At 30.8% G+C, this 13567-nt stretch overlaps 3 protein-coding genes across 3 annotated transcripts; 2 read left to right on the forward strand and 1 right to left on the reverse strand.

Annotated features, from left to right (window-relative positions):
- The first annotated feature begins 1765 nt into the window (after positions 1-1765).
- Positions 1766-8596, forward strand: LOC123010571 (senecionine N-oxygenase-like). Its single transcript, XM_044407572.1, has 4 exons — positions 1766-2030; positions 2423-2561; positions 7354-7968; positions 8020-8596. Exons 1-4 carry the CDS (start codon positions 1843-1845, stop codon positions 8329-8331), a joined length of 1254 nt encoding a protein of 417 aa, XP_044263507.1. The 5' UTR covers positions 1766-1842; the 3' UTR covers positions 8332-8596.
- A 1006-nt stretch (positions 8597-9602) lies between these two features.
- On the reverse strand, positions 9603-11420 carry LOC123011413. The gene is made up of 6 exons (XM_044408829.1): positions 11269-11420; positions 11092-11218; positions 10959-11031; positions 10858-10911; positions 10654-10803; positions 9603-10041 (listed from the first exon to the last, which is right to left on the reverse strand). Exons 2-6 carry the CDS (start codon positions 11194-11196, stop codon positions 9869-9871), a joined length of 555 nt encoding a protein of 184 aa, XP_044264764.1. The 5' UTR covers positions 11197-11218; positions 11269-11420; the 3' UTR covers positions 9603-9868.
- Positions 11421-12332: 912 nt separating this feature from the next.
- On the forward strand, positions 12333-13438 carry LOC123011028 (transmembrane emp24 domain-containing protein bai). The gene is made up of 5 exons (XM_044408283.1): positions 12333-12626; positions 12688-12808; positions 12866-12936; positions 12993-13119; positions 13175-13438. The coding sequence occupies exons 1-5, from the start codon at positions 12450-12452 to the stop codon at positions 13294-13296; spliced, it is 618 nt and encodes a 205-aa protein (XP_044264218.1). The 5' UTR covers positions 12333-12449; the 3' UTR covers positions 13297-13438.
- Positions 13439-13567: the final 129 nt, after the last annotated feature.

The following is a 13567-nucleotide window of genomic DNA, read 5'->3' on the forward strand; positions in this document are numbered from 1 at the left end:
ATAGTGGTCATTTACCTTATTTGTTCGTTCTATAAAAGTAGATGAATCGTTTGAACATGACTGAGATGGCATTAATTATTTATGTAAAACAACTTTGTAATCGTCAGTTAATCCAGAAATTTGCATTTTACTAAAGAGTTTAAGGTCAGTCTTATATGTATATTGTACGGTCGTGCAATGTACTACAATGATCATTCTAAATTTTGAAATTGAAAATTGGTTAATAAAAATTAAAACATCATTTTTTATTACAATTAGAATGTTAAATTTCTTACATAGAAAAACGTTAGTTTGTATTTTGACTTTTCTGTGGTAATTTGTGTAATGTAATGGACAGTAATGTATCGCCATTCACTTCCGTTAGCCTGTTTATTGAATGAAAAGAAAAAAAATATTTCCAATGACCCGTAATAATCAGTGTGGAGTTAATGATTTTAAATTGTTTATAGTTTCTTGCACTGGATATTTCTGGAACTGAAATTTCGTCAAGACGTAGAATTTTATTAATAAACAAACTATCGGACAATTTTTTCCACTTGTCTGATTTAGAAAGAGTATTCTTTCTCCATTGCATTTCCAAAAAAAGAACTAATCGTCCCTAAAAGCGTCAAACAAAGCAAGATCATTTTGTCAAAATAATCCCAAAAATTCTGTGATTAAAAATTACAGTCATGCACAAAATCAAAATTAATTTCACCAAATCTACGAGTCCTACAAGATACGATGTACTAACTACCTTTAGTATTATTATTTAAATAAAACCTTAATGAAAACGTAACAAAATGCTTAGACAATAAAGCACTAACAGTGATGAATATCATGGTATAATTTTTATTTGACCTGAGTAATGGTAGAAAAATAATTATTCATTATACAAGACGATAAAGAAATTGTTTATCTACGAGTGAAAAGGTTAAGTTTACGAGTGACGAAGTCACGACTGGACTTTTTTCACGAGTAGTTCTAAACAATCTTTATCGTCATGTATAATATTTCGCTTTATTTTGTACTCACCTACCAGAATTTCTTGAATATAAACAGTAGATAAAAATTACTTTATTTCACTAGACCATTAAAGACTACTTACTGTATCTACTAAAATTAGTTAATAAAATCACTCTTTAACATTGAGTACAAAATAATGTAATAATTATGTTATTTTAGTCCCTCATGCTAATTTTAATAGCCGATATTTACACACTATTTTTTTTCTAATACCATTAAAAACAATTGTTGTCAATACAATAACAATAGTGCCAATAAAAATGAGTACGTGCTCTTTTAAAATAACTTTAAAAATTTTCAAAAATTTAATTATCAATATAGACGTTGGTTGTAGCTTGTAGCTATAAATAAAGATAAATTATTGTTCTCACTATATCCGTTAAGTAGGTATAAGTAACATAATACAGATTATAAGGACGTATTAATAAAAATATGCCTACTGATGCATTTAATAAATAGGTTTATAAATTTTATATCTCTCGATCCAAAAGAGTTTGTTATGTTTTGTAAATCTAAAGTCAATTACATCATCCTATCGCTTACGGAAACCCACCTTCCAGTTTCATCAGACATAAAAGTATCGTAAATTAAAAATTACAGTTCTTCAAGATATATTGCGTGGCGATAAATTTAGCGTTATTTTCATACATGTATTTCTCCATATCTTGAATAAGGATAGAGAATAACTATTGGTAGCGATAATACCTCCACAGATAAACATATTTAGTATCGATGATTTACATATAAGTGGCAACGACTTGACAACTTGAATCATTTACTCTTGAAGATTATTCGCAGTGGTTACAATTAGCGAAGTTGAAAAAAAACTAAATAAAAATGCGTGTTGCTATTGTTGGTGCTGGTGCTGCCGGTTTGGCTTCTGCAAGGCATGTGAGTGCCCAAGGGATCGACTGTGATGTTCTGGAGATGGGCTCCGAGTTGGGGGGCACTTGGGTCTACACTGATAATGTTGGATCAGATCAATATGGATTTCCTGTTTATTCCGCCATGTATAAGGGTCTGAGGTATTGTTTTAAGGCGCATTTCTTGACGAAATCTGGTTTCATTTTTTCGTATACTTCCGCATGATAAATTCGACGAATTGCTTACAGCATATTGACCCCGTGACATCCAGTGTTTTTAGTATTTTTTGGAAACATCGACGTTGATGAATATCTCTCATGTAACTCAATCTAATTACAAATTCTTGACACGCAAATGAGAAAAATTATTATAAACTATAGAATCAATCATGCGCTTATGTAATTAATCAAACTAGGCCTACAATATTGTTGGAATAATTTATCATTAAAATAAAATTATTCAAAAAAGATGTAGGTCAGGTTATAATCAATTGATCATTCACTTCGACTGATTAGCTTTTAATTAAAATCAATGTTTTTGTACTTATTTTCAGAACTAATTTACCCAAAGAGGTGATGGGTTATCCCGATTTTCCCATTCCGGAGCAAAATAAATCCTACTTAACCCAAGCTGAAATATTGGACTTTTTAAATCTCTATGCCGACCACTTTCACATACGGCAGCACATTAGGGTATGTAATATTTTCAGCAACATTAAAAATGCAACTATGACTTTAAATTCGTTTTTTTCCCTGTTTATTTGACTTGTCATCAGTAAAGTAAGCAAAATCTTTCCTACTGCAGAAAATCATCATAATCATTATAATGTTACGAGATACAAATTAACATTTTCAACATTGCACAACAGAATCTCAGCGAATATATTAATATTATGTTTACATTGTTAATGTATTTCACATATAATTTTTTTCTAGCACTAAAAAAAGATGAAATTTACTTCTTTAAGAATAAATTACATACATCTATCCCTTAGTTTGACAGAGCCAAAAGTAATTTCCTGTTTTGGTGTTAGAAATAAAATCATATGATAATATTTACGCAAGTGAAAGTTTTTAGAACTGTTTCCTAAAATTGGAATCTTTTGAATTGTGCCATTATAGCATACCGCAGATGATACGAGTGTGATGTAAAAGGTAACTTAAAGGTAGAATTTCTCAACACTTATAAGTCATATTTATGATATTAAAAATGTTTATAAAATGTGCAAAAATGGTAAATTTATCAGATTATGAAAAAATAATAATGATAAAACCATTTTCAAAAATCAACCTATCTTATCCATCGCAAAACCCCAGACATGAAACATCACACTTTCCTTTATTTGTCCTCGTCCTATGCTAAGCACTCTTCCATTAGGAGTTTTATCAGTTTTAGCGTCACTCATATACTGGGTTATTCATAAATATGAAGCAATATTTGAACCTCAAAAATGAGCTATAAAATTATATTAATTTAAATAATGACTTGTGTCCTATCTCTACTGATAAGAATGTTACATTCCTCGGAATGCAGGTATGGAAATTTGTGTTTTTTTTTTGTAATAACTTCGGAACCATTTGACCAAATCTTATAAAATTTAGAATGGTTACTTGTGAGAACATACCGTTTAAACAAACTAGTAATTACGAAAATCGGATACATCTACTCAATTTCCGGTATTGCTGGTACCGGAAATTGAGTAGATGTATCCGGTTTTGCAGGTCATATTTTCTGTGTTTTTTCGTTTTTTTTGGCCTCTTAACATTTTTTTTTTTGGTCAAAACAATGGAGTAATCAATTTTGAATAAAAAACGCATAACCTTTAATACCTCTAAAATGGACCGTTTTAAAGATATTTTAATTTAAAGTGAGAACTACACAACACTGAAAGCAAAAAGTATGAATTTTGAATGAGTGATATCCACGGCAACAAATGACCATGGTCACATATTTTGCTGTCAGGCATCTGTCAACTTGAGATTGGACGATTAATCGAAAATATTTAATAAAAGAGTTTACCTCAGACTTCAAACATAACTTATTTATAAATCCAAATGGATCTCGTAGCATTTGATTCATAACAAATTCAAAAAAATTTATTGTCAAAGTTAACAGATGCCTGGCAGGGATTTATGTGACCATGGTTATTGGTTGCCGTGGATACCATTTATTCAAAATCCATATTTTTCATTTTCAGCGTTGTGCAGTCCTCAGTTTAAATTATATCTTTACAACGGTCCATTTTAGTGGTATAAAAGGTTATGCTTTTTTTAATCGAAATTGATTATTCTTTAGATTTAAGCAATAAAAAATTAGTGTTAAGAGGCCAAAAAAAAAAAAACGAAAAAACACAAAAAATGTGACCTGCAACTGCTGAAACCGGAAATTGAGTAATGTATCCGGTTTTCGTAATTACTAGCCTAAAGGGTATGCTCTCGCAAGTAACTATTCCACATTTTATAATATTTGGTCAAATGGTTCCAAAGTTATTACAAAAAAAAATCAATTTCCATACCCACATTCCGAAGGCCGTAAAATTCTTATCAATAGAAATCGGACACAAGTTATTATTTAACTTAACATCATTTTATAGGTCATTTTTGAGGTTCAAATATTGCTTCATATTTATGAATAACCCTATATGTCTAAAATTTGTTTTTTATTCACATCCGTGAACTTATTATCTCTATTATTTAGAACAGTCAATAATTTGCGCAATTTTCTGTGTTTTTTGCAAACAGACATTTACTTTTAAACTGTACCTATAGGTATGTACAGTTGGAGACAAAATACTTTGGTCGTTAATGTCACTTGAGTGACATTAAATTGTAAAGCATGCTTTAGGACTGTTAACCTTATTTTTAGCTACTGTCAATCATAGTTGACAAGTTGTATGTACATATTTTTGATAGGAAAATATAATAGCTGTCATTACTTTGAAATTGTCATTCATTTTAATGTTAAGGCTTGAATTACATTAAAGTGTCAGAGAAGTGACGACCAAAGTATTTTGTCTCCAACTGTACATACGTTAACGTTATTTCTAAGCCAAGAACCAATCACATGTCAAGTTGCAATGCTCATTTTTATACTCTTTTTAGAAAAATAAACACATTAACAGAGAATTTTGTGCTAAAATAGCATATTAATAGAAGTGTCAATCAAACGTCAGATTAGCTAATCACGTGACCAAATTAAACCAACCAAATGCCTAAATTCACGGGTTAATCGCGCATTAACTTTTAACACAACGAATTAATTTTTAATTCTTCTTCTATAAACCGCCTTAGGGATACTACAACTGCTATATTTATAACACAATTTTATACACACAGTTTAAACATACTTACGAAAAATTATAAATGATATTAAAATTTGAGTTAGGAATTTAAAACAAAGGAGGAATTTTTTTCTTCCTTTGAAAACTACTTGGCCTGTAGATGTCTTATATCAGAAAAAAATATACATATATGGAACACAGGGAAAGAATGTTTTTTTTCTTCCCTTGAACCCTCGCGGGAAAAAGAAATAGTTTTCTTCCCTCTCTATACAAGGTGCGCCAGAACTCGCGCCCCAGAGAAAAATGCCATATAAGGTAAGATACCAGGAACATGGAAAAAATGTTAAAAAAAAAATTATGTATAAAAATTTCGAAGTTATGAGGGCTTAAAGTTTGCACTTTGACTCTATTTATTTCTGTTGGAAAAATAATTTTACAAGTTTTTTTGCTATAGGCTGTTAAAAGAGGAAACAAGGAAGCTGTGTCCTAAATTCAGGGGCGGACTGGCCAGGGGTGCCGGGGTGCCACAGCACCCCGGGCCCTCCAGTCTTACGGGCCCCCAATTATGGTAGGCTTATTATGTAAAGAGCTCATTGAAATAATATCAATAATTTTAAATTTGTAAACAAACTTTCCACAACGCATAGAGCTAATCCATGAAGTGCTGAATTGCGTTTTTCGCAGAGGCTAAGTTTGAAGGAATTAAAAAATTGCCATCATAACAAATAAAACTATAATTTCAATAATTTTAGCTCAATTTTGTTTATAAGGTCTTACACGCATGTAAGAAAAATTCCACGTGGATTTATACAAATGATTCAAAAATTTGTGTCATAATTTTAATCACGAATACTCCTCTACAAATGACAATAGATAGCATAGTATTTATTAATCCAACTCATCAAGCAATAGAAAAATTACAGCTTTTCTAATCATCAAGAAATAAACAAATGTTCCTTTGGATTTAATGAAATTTACTTTAAATATGACAGCATTGACAGCGATGTCATTCGTAGTGGATTGTTTCCAAGGTACGCAAATTCTGATTTTGCAGCGCGGTTTAGAATTTAGTTTAAACTGAAATAACTCGAGAACGGTACATTTTGGCAATATGAAACTACCATTTTTTGTAAAAAAAATGATTGGGCTTTTAATTTTTGATATCAAAAACAGAAATTAATAAGCCGAAAAGAAGTTATGATACAAAAACTGGGAGGACCTATTGCTACCGGAAATGTATAGCTTCTACAAGACTTCCGTTTACACCAAATCAAAGAGTGTCTTTTTGTAATTTGTATGGTTGTAATTTTAATTATTTTTTTTTAAATTATTAGTGGGCATAAATAATGGAAAAATCTAAATATAAGTATAAATTTGATGCATAGAAACAAAAAAAAAAAAAAACAAAAATTAAAAGCCGCTGAAGACGTTCATCTAAAAACTTTATTTTCGTTTATTAAACCATCATGATTTCAACTGACGTCCCAATCTCAGTAGAGGAAATAAACTCCTTCAAAAAAAAATTACTACATCAAGTGACAAGTAGTTTTTATACATATTTTTATTGTATTGTATATTGGGCCCTCATTTCAACTTAGCACCCCATATAAAAATTTGCCAGTCCGCCCCTGCCGAAATTGTAACTCTGTTCAATGTTATTTGTAGCTTTCATTGGCAAAATTTTTGTACCTTTACTAAATAATTGTATAAAAACATATACAAGATCATCAGTATCATTAAATAGACATAAAAAAATGTCAAATGTCAAAAAATAAATGTCAAAATTAGAATTTTTTAAACATTTTTTTCACGTTCCTGGTATCTTACCTTACTTGAAAATTTTCTCTGGGGCACGAGTCCTGGCGCACCCTGTATTGATGCTTTTACTGACGGCAAAAAATGTGTTTACTTACACTTGAGAAAAAAGTGTTATTCTCTGCTTTTCAATATACTCGTAAAAGTCTCTTGCTAATTTTGAGGTTGTTGATATTTTCTAACCATCCATCTTTTGTTGCAAAATAGTTAGGTTTCAAAAATTACACCCGAATGAGTTGTCATTAATATTTTTTTATATGGATGTTTCAAATTTAAACCTTTAAACTAATAACAATTAAAGACTCAATCTTGCAACTATTACTTTAACCCTCTTTTCATTTTCTAACTTGTATATGTTTTTATTTTTCTTACAAATAGATTTCTTATAGTTTAACCGAATGGTTGTGGAAATTCGCCCAATGGGTGACAAGTGGCAAATCAAATCAATCCACAAACCGACCAAGGAAGAAATCGTCGACATTTACGACGCTGTAATGATTTGCAATGGCCACTATAACGACCCTATCATCCCGAAAATTCCCGGTCAAGAGAAATTCAAGGGTGAAATCGCCCACAGCCACCAATACCGGTCGCCCGAACGATTTAAAAATCAAAACGTTCTTGTAATAGGTGCCGGTCCCTCGGGCTTGGACTTAGCTCTCCACATCTCGTCAGTGGCTAAAAAAGTCGTTCTCAGCCACCACACGAAAGAAGCTGTCAACACCGAATACCCAGCCAATGTCAGCAAAAAACCCGATGTTTCATTCATCAAAGGTGAAGAGGAAGTTGAGTTTGTCGACGGTTCTTGTTGTCGTTTCGACACGATAATCTACTGCACCGGTTACAGATATAGTTTCCCGTTTCTGCACGAATCGTGCGGAGTAACCGTCGACAACAATCACATTCAGCCCCTCTACAAACATATGATACACATAGAAAAACCCACCATGTGCTTCATCGGAATTCCATTCAATGTCTGTGCTTTCCAAATGTTCGATCTTCAGGTAGGTTTAGAAAGATGGTGCAGTTAGAAAGAATTAATAGTGATTTTACAGGCTAGATTCTTTTGCCAATACCTCAATGGTTCGATGTCGTTACCTTCACGTGAGATGATGCGAATGGACACTGAAAAAGATATGCAGAACCGATGGGCGAAGGGATACACCAAGAGACAAGCTCATCTCATGGGACCCGACCAGCAAGGCTATTACGAGGATTTGGCAGCGGCGGCAAACACCACGCCTATTGCTCCTGTTATTGTTAAACTGAGAGATGAAAGTGTCAAGAGGTTATACGATGATCTTCAAAACTTCCGAGAAGATAGGTACAAGATTGTTAACAATGAATCTTTTGTTAAGGTCCATTAGATTAGATTTTTCACGGGTACTCAAGTGGTGCTACTTATCAAAATATTCATTTTATTTCCTATATAACATGAACCATGTCGTATAGTTTTCTACATCTACTATTTTTAGGATAATGTATTAAATATTTTAGTAGCGTTGTATTTATATCTATGGATATAGTACTCGTAATTCGTATTTTAGTATCTTACAAAACATTTAGTCCGCATAATTTATTCTTGTAAATATGTAGATTAGCGTATATAATAAAGTTCCAATATAAAAAGTGTCCCAAACCCAATATTCAACCTTTAAATAGGCATTCTTTATACAACAATGAAATGGTATATTAAAGTACAAGTTGAGGAACAAATGAGTGCTTGAGGAACCTTCTGCAACAAGTGCTTTATACTATTTTTTTCTATTTTGCCGCTTTATATCATTTTATAAATTAAAAGACAAAAATTTTATTTTTTTTTTGTAAAGAATTTTGCGACGGTTGGCGACATTTATGTGGAATAATTTTAGGCGGTTGTGAAATATAAAAATAATTCTTATTTTCACATTTGAAAATGAATAGTGAAGAAAGTCCGTCACTAAAATTAAATTAACGCCAACGACTTATTAAAGCACTCAAATGACGTCATTTGGGTGCTGGAATAGACTTATTCTAAACACAAAATAGAAAAATAATGTTTCGTCCCAACAGGGAATAAAGTAACGGTTTATTACGTTATTTTTGACTAATAATCTGGTATTTTATTCTCTTGGCGCTCGGGAATCTTTTGAGTGTTTCTTGACATAAACAAACTCTTTGATACCGATTTAAATCTTAAAATTGAACAATCATAAGAAACACTAAATTTGACGTGAAAATTTTCAATTTAAAACACATTCATACATTTTTTAGGTTTTACAAAAAAAAAATTAATTTTATCAACGCAAAAATGTTTTACGTAGAGCTAAATTCTGAAGTAAAACGATCGTAATCGTAATCTGTTGGAATTTAAGAGCAAACTTTTTCTTTATGTTTAAAAGAAAAAAGTAAAGAATGTATTATTAAAAGTAAATAATACAAACATAAAAATATGAAATATGAAAAAAAATTACCAAAGTTGTAAATAGATTTTTTTTATTTTTGTTTAAAAAACTGCTTTGTTTTGACCAAGAAACTCCATTATGATTAAAAAAAATGCGACAGCTTTAATTATTTTTTCAAACTTTCTGAAGTTATAGCTATGGTATCAGGGTAGAGTAGAGAAAGATGTAGACAATTAATTGTGGTAGTATGGTAAATATAAAGAAATTTTATTTAAAACATAGTATAGGTAACATTACCTAGTATAGGTACATAAAATATAGGTATAAACAAAAAAAAAAAACGAAAGAAACACATCCTTTACCGACTTGTGGAACAATTACTGAAGGTGTTTTCTTAAGAATATAACCAACTATATAACATCCTCTTAGTAACTATAAAATATAACATAAAGTTTTACTTGAACATAAAAAAAAAATCAAAGGCTAGAGATAGCCAACAAAATTACAAGAGAATTTAGTATTAGAATAATAAACCAAAAGAATGTTTCTTCAGTCCTAAAAAATGTCTTAAAACAAACCCTGAAAACTCCTGGCAAACAGAACTCTCATTAAAATTTAAACTTTTCGTCTGTGCGTTGAGAGAAATATTTTCTTTGGTTTCTTTTTCGTTTGATCCTTCAGTAGATCCTGCAACTATTTAAAAATTTATGCAATTACTTTTTATTTATTGAACTTACAAGTCTTGTTTATTTACTTTTTAATCGTATAGATAAAGTACGTGTTAAAACATAATCCAAGTCAAAAAAAATTGGATTTTAGTGGGCTTATTATGTAGATTGTAACTGTTAACGCATGAAAATAATTGTTAAGAATTATATTTCTAACAATCCTTGTCTTCAAAATCACTAAAGCAAAAATCGCTTTCATCGCTGCTATCGTCGATTATAATAAGTTTATTAATTTATTTATTTGGGATCACCCAATTGCAAACTCTTGCAAAATGACAGAAGAAGAAAATTTGAGAGAAAAGAAAAGTACGCCCATTTTTTTTATCTTAACCAAGTGGACGCATCCCCAAAACCGCCAATGTGATAGGACTTAAAAAGCAAAGAAAAGTAAAGTCCAAAATCAAGAGAAAAATAAACTTTTTTTTTCGACTGAGTTAGAATAATGAAGTTTTACAGATTTGCTCGTTTCAGGTAAAGCAAAAAATGTTTTTTCTTTGCAGTTTTGGAGTAAAATCAAAGATAATTTTTTTCCCTCTTGTAAACTCAATCCGGGGACATACTGTATTTAGAGCCTTACCTTTTTCCGTTGATGCTCCATCCAAACTGATATGTGCCCTCCTTTTAAATGGACGCTGAGGTTCTTTCAGTTCCTCTGGCGATTTCCCGACGGCTCTGCCAATTATTGTCTGAATGTACAGTAATCTATTTAGATGGATGGGTTCTTTTTCTAAAAACAACAAATTCAAAAATATTATTATAATCAATCAAATCAATAAACAACCTTCGGTGTTTTTTATTCGGTGGGACCGCCGAAGCTTTCCTGTTAATGCATTTCCTAAAAACTGCGAATTCATAAATATAATCTACTAAGTCAATAACAACCTTTGTTGTCTTTTATTCGTTGGGACCTCCGAAGCTCCAGTGTTGATCCATTTCTATATTGATTTGCACGAATCTACAAGACAATTTGGATAATCTTAACAAAAACTTGTTTTGATGAATTTTGAAACTATACATTTTCAATGCTGTTGTCCCCTGAATCTAAATCATCGTTTCTTGCAACAATGGAAAAATTATAAGTGAGTTTTCGTCTCTCATCAGAATTTGCACAATCAGCCATATTTTTTTACACGTCTGAACTTCTAAAGATCCTAGTCAAAACATCTCAGTATTAAATGGGTGAAGCACTTACATATCACAAATATTCTAATTGATAATAAGAACAAAAATTAATGGCCAACACTTAAAACGCACTAAAATTAAGTAAAATATAAAACAAAAATTAGCCCGTCCAATAAATGAATAAGCAACTGGCATAACAGATATGACTGGAAACCACCTGGAAACTGATATCGTGGGAATTGGGAAACTGGATAATAATTGGAACTGGTTTCGGTGACCAGCGCATGACGGATGCCGCTTAAATACTGTAAACGTATGTTTAAAAAACAATTAATCAGTGGATTAGAATTTTTAACTTAACTAAGTAGAGAAAAATTTTATTTTTAAGTAGCATTGTGATATTCAAGCATTTACACTTTTTATGATTAAATTTTATAAAATTGCTATATTCAAAATAAAAAAAAAACGGGAAATGATTTTTTTCCAAATGTAAATTTGGTTCTAGTTGTCAATTGTCAACTTGACAATACCTATCAAAAATATTTCTATCAATGTCATTAAATTTATACCAACTTGTGTAACCGCATTTAAGTGAAGTAAAGAGCCAGAATTGTCGATCACCTGGAAAATGTTAAGAAAATTATGAATTTAGCGGCAGAATTTCGAGTGCCATCAAAATATTTTAATCTATTTTTAATAAAACACGTTCGCATCATGGAAAAATTGAAAAAAAACCTCTAAATTTTTTTGACATTTTCCCGTTTTTTTGAATGTAGCTTTACCTATTTTTATTTTAAAATTTACGAGTATGTGTACTTACTGTCAAATTCAAAAAAAAGTAGTCCTTATTTTAAAAATTAATAAACAATATATAAATCGTCTTATAAAACTTGTATAGTATAATAGTATTTTACATTTTTATGACAAATACATTAATAATATATTTTTGATAATAAGATTACACATTTTAATATTTTAAATTTCATGTGGATAGAAGAAATGTTAAATGACAACCCTCTATACACCAAAATTTGATGTTGATGATTTGGTTTGGCTAAGCTTAATTTCTAGCTCGTGTGGTTTTGTTAGATCATATGAGCGGTAGCTATAATAAATAGTAGGCAGCATGCGCTAGACGTGTTGTCACTTGTCAGCCACCTCATCGGTTATTGGAAACAGCACTTGTTTTATTTATAAAAAAATAATAATTTATGTATTATTCAACAAATCTGTTAAGAAGCATATTTAAGAATGAACTTCAGGTTTAATTTGTGTTTACTTTGTATATATTTTGTTAACGTAGAATGTATTATGTGGACATTGAAACCCAACACACAAAAATGTTTAAAAGAAGAATTGCAAGGAAATGTACCAGTTATTGGGGAGTTCGAAGTTTCTGAGGCAATGGGTCAAAAAGTTGACTGTGTCGTAAGTTGCATTATATCCTCTTGATGATTCTGGAACTCCGAAACGAGTATTTTATTTTTAGGTTAGGGACTCGAAAGGACATATTTTATATCAGAGAGAAGACATTACAAAAGGAAAACTCACATTCAACACGGAAAGTTACGACACGTACGAGATTTGTTTTATTTCTCGTGTTTCTCAAAGTAAGTTTATATTTTTTTTGTATTTGAAAAAATCTTGATTTGTATTTTCATGTCTAGATGTAAGAGGTATTGGACAAGATGTGTCTTTAGTAACAAAACATGGAGTTGAAACGAAAAATTATGAAGTGGTATGTCATTAATTAAAAACAACTATTGAACCAAATTCTATTTATCAAACATTTAGTTAGGTGAAGCTGCACAACTAAAACCCATAGAAAAGGAATTAAAAAGATTAGAGGATTTGTCAAATGAAATTGTCCAAGACTTTGCTCTTATGAGGAAGAGGGAGGAAGAGATGAGAGATACAAATGGTGAGTATACTACTTCTACACCTAATAGACGGTTGCAACTGGTTTTATTTTGCAGAGTCAACAAACAGTAGGGTATTGTACTTCTCAGTGTTTTCAATGTGTTGTCTGTTGGGATTGGCTACTTGGCAAGTTCTCTATTTAAGAAGATACTTCAAAGCAAAAAAATTAATTGAATAGTTTTTGCCAAACATCAATGCCACTGATTATTTTGTTTTGTTGTAATATTTAAATATAACTTTTTCTCGAAGTTTTGTACATTATTGGACTAATTTTTGTACCTAAATTATTTTCCTGAAATAAATGTGTTTGGGACACTTGAGTTTACGTTTTGGGCAGCTTCATCGATTTGCAAATCTCTATTCTAATTTCATCAAATAAATTCCCTCATAAAACGATTCAAAAGTATAAATCCGATAATTTTAGTTATAAAGTTTCTCTTTAATACAAT

Source organism: Tribolium madens, unplaced genomic scaffold (genome assembly GCF_015345945.1).
Source record: "Tribolium madens isolate multiple individuals breed KSU strain unplaced genomic scaffold, Tmad_KSU_1.1 Scaffold_91;HRSCAF=231;Tcas5.2_LG7, whole genome shotgun sequence".
Classification (NCBI taxonomy): Eukaryota; Metazoa; Arthropoda; class Insecta; order Coleoptera; family Tenebrionidae; genus Tribolium; species Tribolium madens.

What these genes read in the sequence shown, in the direction of transcription:
- LOC123011028 (XM_044408283.1), top strand. Translation starts at nt 12,450, where the DNA reads ATGAACTTCAGGTTTAATTTGTGTTTACTTTGTATATATTTTGTTAAC. An exon ending in GTCAAAAAGTTGACTGTGTC is followed by an intron (nt 12,627 to 12,687) that starts GTAAGTTGCATT and finishes TTTTATTTTTAG; the next exon opens with GTTAGGGACTCGAAAGGACA. An exon ending in TATTTCTCGTGTTTCTCAAA is followed by an intron (nt 12,809 to 12,865) that starts GTAAGTTTATAT and finishes TTTCATGTCTAG; the next exon opens with ATGTAAGAGGTATTGGACAA.
- LOC123011413 (XM_044408829.1), bottom strand. Translation starts at nt 11,196, where the DNA reads ATGGCTGATTGTGCAAATTCTGATGAGAGACGAAAACTCACTTATAAT. An exon ending in GGGACAACAGCATTGAAAAT is followed by an intron (nt 11,032 to 11,091) that starts GTATAGTTTCAA and finishes ATTGTCTTGTAG; the next exon opens with ATTCGTGCAAATCAATATAG. An exon ending in ACGAATAAAAGACAACAAAG is followed by an intron (nt 10,912 to 10,958) that starts GTTGTTATTGAC and finishes CGCAGTTTTTAG; the next exon opens with GAAATGCATTAACAGGAAAG.
- LOC123010571 (XM_044407572.1), top strand. Translation starts at nt 1,843, where the DNA reads ATGCGTGTTGCTATTGTTGGTGCTGGTGCTGCCGGTTTGGCTTCTGCA. An exon ending in ACATACGGCAGCACATTAGG is followed by an intron (nt 2,562 to 7,353) that starts GTATGTAATATT and finishes GATTTCTTATAG; the next exon opens with TTTAACCGAATGGTTGTGGA. An exon ending in TCCAAATGTTCGATCTTCAG is followed by an intron (nt 7,969 to 8,019) that starts GTAGGTTTAGAA and finishes GTGATTTTACAG; the next exon opens with GCTAGATTCTTTTGCCAATA.